The 9,781-nt window shown below is 39.9% G+C and overlaps 1 protein-coding gene across 1 annotated transcript; it reads right to left on the minus strand.

The window, feature by feature from the left end:
- Positions 1-499: 499 nt before the first annotated feature.
- On the minus strand, positions 500-8,752 carry cd63 (CD63 molecule). The gene is made up of 8 exons (XM_061057873.1): positions 8,599-8,752; positions 7,806-7,896; positions 3,563-3,751; positions 3,340-3,414; positions 3,157-3,252; positions 2,783-2,926; positions 1,153-1,236; positions 500-892 (listed from the first exon to the last, which is right to left on the minus strand). Exons 2-8 carry the CDS (start codon positions 7,869-7,871, stop codon positions 827-829), a joined length of 720 nt encoding a protein of 239 aa, XP_060913856.1. The 5' UTR covers positions 7,872-7,896; positions 8,599-8,752; the 3' UTR covers positions 500-826.
- Positions 8,753-9,781: the final 1,029 nt, after the last annotated feature.

Consider the following 9,781-nt stretch of genomic DNA (forward strand, 5'->3'; position numbering starts at 1 on the left):
GCAAAGACGTTCAAGCTTGTTTGTGTGATGAGAAGCTCAACTTCCTATTGTGGATTCAAATTCAGTTTTGGTGCTGTAGCTCAGCGTTTACAAGCTGTCTGAACAGAGGTGTGATGGCACTTTACTTTGTGTACTTGATCTTCTTTCTATTCTGCTCAGTCCACACTCCGGCACCATTTCACACACTGCTACTTCTGGGTTCACGCTATGAGGAAGTGCACGCCCCCCCTCTGACGCCGTTCGGTGTTGTGTAGTGTAAACTAGGAAGTGTCATTTGCTTCCTGTGCCTTTTGCATGGATGGCACGACACATCGGGATTATGAGTTTGATTCTGTGGACGATTGATTCTACAGGATGTGATATTTTTTGCTTAAAAGTTTCAAATGTGTTTTGGTGCCAATATGTTAAACATTGTAATGGATCTGTGTCTGAATTAAAAAAAAACCTTCATGATGCATTTATTCTCCTTGTTTATTAACCCTTGAAAGCAAATGCAACATCCTTTAAAGTGTCTTTAATAAAAACAGAAACTAGCAACCAGACACATGTAAAAACTCCCAAACAGATATCAAGCAGAAAAAAGATGTTAGAACATTTTACAACAACCACCAACAACAACAAACAGAACGCTAATCTTGTCTATCATTAAAAGTCCAAATGGAATACAGTATCAAAGCAGGAATATTCTTTATCTATGAAAATATAATCCAAAATCAGTTTGCTGGAAAATAAATTGTTCTGTGCATGATATCTGAAGTATCAGATAAACATACAAAAAAAGGCCTCCGAATGAAGCTCACAATAACATGGCGCCTGAACTCCTCGATCACATGACTTCGTAGCCGCTGCGGATGCCTCTCATCAACAAGCAGGCGAACACGATTCCCATTATCTAAAAAGGAAACAATCAGAAGAGGACGTTCAGAATGTTTGAGGTGGCACTACAGACGTACAGTAAAATACTTGTTTATCATGTTAAGATATCTTATAAGAGCAATTTTATAAACGTTAATGATATTATTTTAAAGAACACTAACACAAGCTTTCAACTGAAGTCATATAAATAGGAGTTCTAGGGTTGAGTACAAATGCCTTCAGAACTTACAAGATAATGTCTCTATTATACGTTATTTATAAATCGGAGTTACATACCTGCAGGAAGGCAATTACGAGAGCCGCGATGATCACCCACTGGATGTTTTTCTTCAGGAAAGCCTCCATAGCATCGTGACAACCCTGGAAGAAGACAAGAAAGAAGAGTTTAACTCACAGGTTTGGTTTGAATTTGAGAAACACGGCGGTGGTAGACTAACTTCTAATTAACCATTGTGTTTAGTTTACACTGTCTTTACGTCTTCAGTCTTCTAGTTCCATATGACACCATGCTGTATGTGCAGGAATAATAATAATGATACATTAGTTCTATTCTCTGCTCACTATAGCTTCTTTATCTTTTTCTTTTCATCTGGTTTTATTGAAACTTCATTTTTGAGGATTGAATGGTATCCTTTAACTTTGTGCACAATAAAGAATTAACTTGATATTTCAGGCCATATTGGTTTTTCATGGGCAGATATATCCTTAGTGTTTGTCTAATGTTTAGGGTCAGTCATATCAGACAGGACAGAGAACCTGCGTTAACACACACACACACACACACACCAAATGACTCAAGATTCTAATATTGACTTTTCACGGAGCAGCGATTTCTCCACCATTCCTCTTCCAGTTTATCTTTGCTTGTTCAAATAAACCTGCCGCTGTTAAAGACGAGGACAATAGGCAAAGTAAAGCTGCAGAGTTGGGTCATAATCCTGTTGTCGTTTCATCAGGACAGACCAGTCTATTTCACTTCACACAGGAGCTAAACTGATAAGACAGCCAGGATAGTTTCAGCCCATGTTAGGTTCATGGAAATATTTCTGTATTGGGAGGGGAAGCCTGCGGGTAATTACCAGGAAACACGTTGCATTATGGGAAAAGGCAGAAAATATATTGTCTATCGGCCACCCATCCTTATCAATTATCTAACCAATTTGTAAATCCAGATGGGCATTTTAAATAGTTTTTAGCAGTGTGAGTTTTCCAGTGAATGTCTTTATCTCGCCTGATTTACTTTAAAGATGAAACCTTCTATAATTATATCTGTGGTTATAAAGTTCACAGGATGGAGAGAAACTCAGGACAAAAAGTATAACATTTGAAGCTTTCGACATAAATGTACCTCCTTTCGTTTGACTTTGTAAGTAAGCAAGAGGCAAACTGTTCGTATGTAGAACAGTGAAAACGTGCACATCTTTACAGCTCTGTACATTTGGTACGTATTGAACGCATTACATTTGGTAGAAATGGGAGAATGTGCAGAAAGCCCAGGCTAGTTTGGGTCCGGTTGAGAATAAATACTTTGTGACCTTTACACTGAAAGACACAAACAGCTCTTCAAACGTGCTATATTCAATGTGTAAATATTTGTTTACATTTAGTGGGGGGCTGGTCGTCGATAATGACCTCTGGAAGCGAGAACCTCAAGAGAGTCTGCAGGTTTGCGGACTCACCGTAGGTGTGTAGTTTGCTATGAAAAGCCCTCACACATTTGATGATGTCATAGTGGGACAGTACTCAAGCACCTCGAAGTCTGAGTTTTAGTTTCAGCCAGTGAGTGTTTGTTGTAGCAATACATTGCAGTTGGCGTTGCCACCAGCAACCAGAGGACGCGCCAAATCCCCCTGTTCTGAAGTCTATCTTAATCTCATGCTTACTGACATCAACCACAGCGATTTACCTCCTTGTGCAATTTGGCGGGGGTTGACAAGGCTCCTGATCCACAGTTTACAGTGACGTTGACACAGCAGGAGTCAGGCACAGAGTTTTGATCAGGATAGAAGTTTTTCCAGTCAGAGGTACTGTTCACGCCGCAGCAACTCAACTGGAACACAAACAAGCCAAAAGGGAAAACCTCATTAAATATAACAAGTCGGCAGTGTAGTAGTCAGATGGGCCGTGTGCATTCACAGGAATATAGCATGTGTCAACAGATGGTGCTAAAGACAACAATGTCGGGTCATGCATCGCGGACCAACAGGATGCAGCAGTGTTATGTGAAGGTGTTGTCGGAGTTAAGTAAACATTGAGTTAGACGCTTTACGATGAACTCACATCCTTCTGCAGTTTATCCACAGTTTCTTTGAATTTAGACGAGCTGTTGTATTTGGGAATCATATCAACGAGACTGTCCTGGACGATGGTGGAGAGCTGGAAGGGAGACACAACACGGAAGCCGGGTTAAACTTTCCGTAGGGTCACAAATAATGCAACCGAAACAGTGACACAGACACTCACTTTCTCCCTGAAGATGTATCCAGCGATGGCTGCTGCAATCTCAACAATGATGATCAGAGACAGAAGGATGGCAAACTGTGGGGGGGGGGAAAAAAAAGAAAAATGAAAGAGTTAATTACTGTTCTCAGCCTCATCGTATGCATTTTATGGACATCTTTCATTCATCTGCACCGCAGACTTTGAGTCTGATTTCTGTTTAAAGATACCACAAAACATGTGTTACCGTGGTGACCATGCAGTAGTTCTCCTTCCAGGCGCCACAGCAGCCGAAGAAGGCGATGAAGAAGATCACCACGCCGATCCCGATGACGACAATGGGAGCGCCTGACGCTGACGCATCCTTGATCGTGAGGGTTTTGTGCATAGCCACCTGAACCATGATTCCCACGACAATCAACCCGAGGCCACATAACTGCAGAGAGACAGGGGGGGGGGGTTTAGTACAGGGTGGAAGTTATGGGATCATTTCTGTTTTCATGTCAATAAGTATGAGGCTTTGGTTGGAGCATACAGTGGTGATTATTTATTATCAGATAATCTGGTATTATTTGGTTTAAACTGGTAAACAAAATGATTTCATAAATTCTAAATCTTCTCAATACAAAACACAGTAAGGCTGCAGTTAAACACCGCTGAGTGTATTAACACAGACTTATCAAACATTGGCTGCCATCCAGCTGCATAATTATGTCCCTCTGAAAAATTCCTGGATAGTTTCAGGTAGGCGTATGGCGAGTGGTTAGTTTGCGCGCCCCATGTACAGAGGCTGTACTCCTCTCAGAGCGGGCGGCCTGGGTTCAAATCTGACCTGTGGCTCCTTTCCCGCATGTCATTCCCCACTCTCTTTCTCTGTCCACTGTCCTGTCTCTCTAAATGAAGGCATAAAAACCCCCCCCAAAAAAATCATATTGGACATTTACTGTCTCACACATCTGTTTTCTTTCAATGTTCAAAAACACTTAATATTGTAAATACTAAATGTTCTAAATACTAAGAATTATGTCAGAATCCAAATGTCTGATCACAACGTAAACAGGTATTTGAACTGGTCATTCAGCGCGGTGAAAACAAGGAGAGTAAGATTATGTAAAAGAGTCAAGTATGATATTAATACAACAACTTGCTGTATACATGTCTACACACTGAGATGCTTCATGTTGTGGTTACTATATAACACAGCTTAATGTTGTATTAGGAGTTTCAGCAAAGTCTTTGATTAATCAAGTTTTTCACTTCATGGTGGAGCTAAATGAAAAGTCAGTGGATGATCAAAGCTGTAAGGAGTCATCCTCTGATTTTCATGGAAATCTTCCTGAAGGTGGTGGACCAGACCAGAAGGCCAACATTACAATCACTTGAGCCGTCCTGTTAGAGACGTTTAAAAATACTGGAAACTACGTGATATCATGTTTAGCTTAAAAAAAATAAACAAATGAAGGCAGATCGTTCTCCATGCGAAAGGTTACAGAGGAACTTCAAGAATTCAGTTAGTATTAGGACATTCACTGTCATGAGACTCGAGCAGTTCTTTGCTTCCACATCCACACATCGCACCGCAAAATGAGTAAGCACTATTTCAGTTCCTGAGTGCACATGTAAAATGATCAGAGGATAAACTGTGATGTTCATGTGTCGTTGTGTCGGTTGTGGGGCGTTCACAGTGTTTCATTAGATCTCTTGCAAACATGGTGTGTGGGTGAACTGTTTGATGTGATCTGCTGGGATCAACGAGCTCTAAAGCAAACAACACAGCGAGCCACAGAGCCTTTACTTTGACGCTGCTTAGGACCGCCCAATCAGAATGAGCTTTTTGAAAACCGAAGGCCAATTAACCATAAACAAGTCAGTATATGAATCTGTCAAACTCAGTGACTAAGACTTGTTACTGTCTTGTGATTGTGACTTCACCACAATGTTGAAATGACCGTAACATAGTGATAAATAAAACCAGAGCTAATGTCAATCTTATCATTTTAGTGAGATCGTTGAATTCATGGATCTCAAACAATAAATATAAACGTTTGAAACATGACATGTCAATATAACAATCATATAACCTCTGATAACCTATGTTGACTTGTTCTTTGTTTGTCTAAGAGTTTAAAACCTGTTTTCTTTCAACAGACCACCAACATGTACATTTGAGGAGCTAGAACCTCTGTTACTTTGCTCTGGTTAGATTTAGAAATAAAACAACTGACATGAATAAGTGGGCATTCAAACTGTTGCTGATTAATGTTTTCGACTGATGCTTAAAAGAGGGTGCAGCATTATGAAATATAATATCAGAATAAGAGGTGATACTTCAACCTATGTATCACTCTTGTGAGGTGTCACCTTGTTCAAAACAAACACACTAACAGGAAGCAGCACAGTGTGAAGACAATAATCCCCCAAAGAGTTATTATATGATTAAGAGACAAGTCATTTCTGTTTTTTTTGTCTTATCACCAATTAAAAAGAAAGTCAGTCAAGTGGCTGTAAACAAATTACCAGAAGCCCAAAGGGGACAAAAACTGGTCTTACAACTCTTCAATGTTCTCATTTAAGATTTAAAAGTCAAATTTTAGTGCGCAAGAGGCTATAGTCAGCCAAGCAGACGGCCTGAGCTGAAACCTGACCTGTGGCTCCTTTCTGGCATGTCATTCCCCACTCTCTCTCTCTCTCCCCTGTTTCTGACTCTATCCACTGTCCTATCTATAAATAACAGGCATAAAATAAAAACAAACCTTAAAAATGTCTTGCTGCAGAATTCTGAATGAGCAACAGTTCATTTTTTAACATGACCGACGATAAATCAGAAATATGTTAAGCTCAAATACAAAATGATTTGTTTCCCCTCAAATAGCCCGTGTTAAGCTCTTAATGCAGCTGCAGACCTCTCCATGTTGGCACCACCAGTGTAAATATTTGAGTGTGAGTCATTGAGGTGGCTAATGATTGACTTGGGAAAACATGAAGGAGTGAACAGAGCAGGCAAACAGAGCGATGACAGTCACATTCCCAGATCAGCATCCAATAAGGAACGTGAAACAAATGAAACTCAAATCAAAGTGTCTTTTTTTTTTGTCATTAGTTGACCAAACTTTCTTGATGACAAATTTCATGGGAAAGTATCTAAAAAAAAAAAGATTCTCAAAATAGATTTTTTTAAAGATCAAATGATAGAAAGTGTAAAAAAATATATACATATTGAAAGGTGACCAGAAGGTGGCCTCTTAAGTAAACAAGTAAATGCTAAATAAATCAGAAAATATTCAAATTCTTCAAATGAGACAAGTTTGATGTGTTTTCCTGAATTTGAAATAAACACAAGGTACTTGTGCCCTAAGCCCTCAGTGAAGATGCCCCTCATCCCAATCATGACCTTATGCCCTACTGATAAATGACATAACCTACACTGTTTGGCCCTTAGTTGCCACCGAAACCAAAACAGCTTTGCCACCTTCAACAGACTCGGGCTGTGTGGACACGAGCTCCAGGGAGTGGCGACGCTGATACTGCCCACCCTCCCACATGGTCACTTCTGGCCCCCCGCAACTCAACCGTGTAGACCGATGGACGGCAAGAGTCCATTGTCGCAGCTTTCTTTTTAAAGATATAGCCACGAACATAATGATTGAGAAAAATATATTACAAATATTAAAGATGTTTTTAGTACATCCAATTTAGCATTAAAAACCAGTAATAAGCACAAATAATGAGTTGCAGTCCTAAAGACTTGCACTTTGTAGAGAGGAAAACATACAGTATATCTTTGTCATTCTGGACTTCCTTGTTTTCCGCGAGAGATCATTATCAGGTTTCTACACCGTTCAGTTTCAAACCCTGGTGTCGAAAGCTTTAACTGGCATGAAGCAAGTGAAGAAGCCGGTCAAAACAAGAGAGAACATTGCGATTAGGACGAGTCACATGTTACGTTTCAAATCTGGTCATAAGATTCACAACACGACCCCCTCGCTTGACAGCTCTAAAACATAAAAGAAACTACAAACTGTGACGTCCAGGAAATGTTCAGGTTAACTCGGAATATACGAGATGAATGCACTCGTCTATTCCTGCACGCTTTTCACGAAGCCCCTCTCCGAGTGTCTAAGGATAAATCAAGCGGATGTCACAGGATGTGTGGGTGTGTAAATGCTCATCAGCTGATTTCACAGATGATTACAGCATATGTTAACCTTACAGACGGGAGTTCACGGTCAAAGTCATGTGGCTGGAAGAAATATGTCACAATACTTGTCTAGCTTGGGAAAAAAAAAAAGTCAGTCTGCTGAAAACATCATCTGATCCAGCACAAATCACACTTCAAACCAAACCTGTCCTTATATCCTGTTTGCTCAGTCATTGTTTTCATTTTTGTTCCACCAAAACAAAGTACCTGTAGTTCTCAGTGACAATGTGACACTCTTTAGCCTTTTGATATCAAACACTTAAAAAAAAAAGTTGTTTTAGCTGCTACTCACCCAGAATATGAAGTTAAAAAAGAAAAGCAGGACCTTGACACATTTCATGCCCCCCTCTAAACCCATGGCTGCTGTCGATCAGTTGGTTTCCTGGATCAAAAGGGGAAAAACAATTAAAGTTATATTTAATTTTCAAGGCAGACTTATAGTCTAGGAGCTACATGGGCATTACATCAGCTGCAACTTATGCAGGAGCACCACGGAGGATCTGAGTCATTTTTAGGAGGAACCTGGACAGGACAGCTGTGGTTGTACATTTAGTGTATTAATAAATAATCAGCTCCACACATATTCCCATTGTTTGACTGAATTTAATTACATCCCAGGCGATGACTTATATTCATAATGACTATGACTCCAAATCAAAAATGTAGAGCCAGCTGTTTTAATATTGTTAACAGACAATAAGCCGTGTTTTTTTTTTTTTTTAAAGGCAGAGTTTTGGTTAAAATGTAACAGACATGGGCAACAACAAAGGCCGTCTCGACACGTTTTCCGGGTGGGGATCAAAACCGTCGCTTCGAGGAAGAGCCTGAACACATCTCTAATCACGACAACAAAACCAGCTTTGTGAACGGAGACATTAAAACGCTCCTTCTCTCTTATCTCTTATTGAATTTGTTAAGACTGTGACAAATGAATTAGTGTTAGGTAAACAGAAACAGCTTAAGCAACAGTGGCAGAATCGTTTCGTGCTGCTTTACAGCCGAGGAAAACGCTACAAACTTTTTTTTTTTGTGAACGAATACAACAATAAAATGGTTTTTTTTTAACGGTCTCTTGAGGGTTACCTTTTTTGAAGAAGTATCTTAAATCCTGCGATGAGGGACGAAGACTACGATGTGTTGATGTGTAGATTAACTTTTTTTTTTTTCCGTTTATAGTCTCTCCCCGCCTGCCTCCCTCTGGTCCCCTCCTCTTTCTTTCTTTCTTTCAGCACTTCTCCTTTCAGTGACCGGAACTTTCATGCTGCCTTCAGGGGCTGCTCGTTAAAAACAACACCCTCAATATCTACGCAGTGTCTGGACGCTGCCGGTGGTCGTCTGAAAAAGCTTGCGCAGTGGCGAACTCAGAAAGTCTGGGGGCGAGGGGGCGAGGGGAGGGAGGGCTTGAATAATGAATTATGTATAACTATTTATAAATTATAAATACATAATGGCACTTAGAACAATTCTAAATGTCAAAATTAATCATTAGATCCTATTGACAGGATTTTTTTTCCTCACAAAAAAAAATGATAACAAGTTTACATACTTTACTAATCCCAGAGGGAAATTCTAGTTTCACCATCTGTTATTAAGAGACATGCTTCTCACACACATAGGTCTGGTACACTTTTCAATACTGCCTTCCATAATAACCTAAGATAAATAGAGATTAAATATTTATACATGATTTCGTTTTTTTTGTTCAGCCCTTATCCAGAAGCTTGTCAACAATCTGTAAACAAACACCTATCCAATTTATGTTTGTTTATTGGCCTTTCAGTGTCACACTTCAGTATCAAAAACAACAGTAGCCTATATATTAATTAATCAATCTGGGTTTTGTTTTCCTGTCACAATACTAAATTAAACACAAAATCTAAAATATCACATTACAATGAAGCAATAGGCTGCTGTTAGATACCAAAACGTTGAAAATGGAGTTACTTTTAACCAAATAAAAGATACCATTGTCTCAGGGGGAAAAAAATATCACTTACTGTAGATTTGAAGTTAAAACTAGCCACTAGGCCTAAAATAACTAAAATACTTAAATATATAAGGGCGCGGTCACACTGGCCATCCATACCGTGCCCAAGCACGCTTCAATGCTAAAGTCCAGTTCGTTTGACCAGTGTGACCGCTCCGTATCGTGCTCAGGCACGGTACACTTCCTTGGCTTTGGCACACTTCGGAGAGGTGTGCTTCAGCACGGTTCACTTCATGCACGAGCACAAGCACGCGGGTACACAACGCTGACAGCCTTCATTA

This window comes from Labrus mixtus, chromosome 15 (assembly GCF_963584025.1).
Source record: "Labrus mixtus chromosome 15, fLabMix1.1, whole genome shotgun sequence".
Taxonomy (NCBI): domain Eukaryota; kingdom Metazoa; phylum Chordata; class Actinopteri; order Labriformes; family Labridae; genus Labrus; species Labrus mixtus.

What these genes read in the sequence shown, in the direction of transcription:
- cd63 (XM_061057873.1), bottom strand. Translation starts at nt 7,871, where the DNA reads ATGGGTTTAGAGGGGGGCATGAAATGTGTCAAGGTCCTGCTTTTCTTT. An exon ending in GATACATCTTCAGGGAGAAA is followed by an intron (nt 3,253 to 3,339) that starts GTGAGTGTCTGT and finishes TCTCCCTTCCAG; the next exon opens with CTCTCCACCATCGTCCAGGA. An exon ending in TGGATAAACTGCAGAAGGAT is followed by an intron (nt 2,927 to 3,156) that starts GTGAGTTCATCG and finishes TTTGTGTTCCAG; the next exon opens with TTGAGTTGCTGCGGCGTGAA.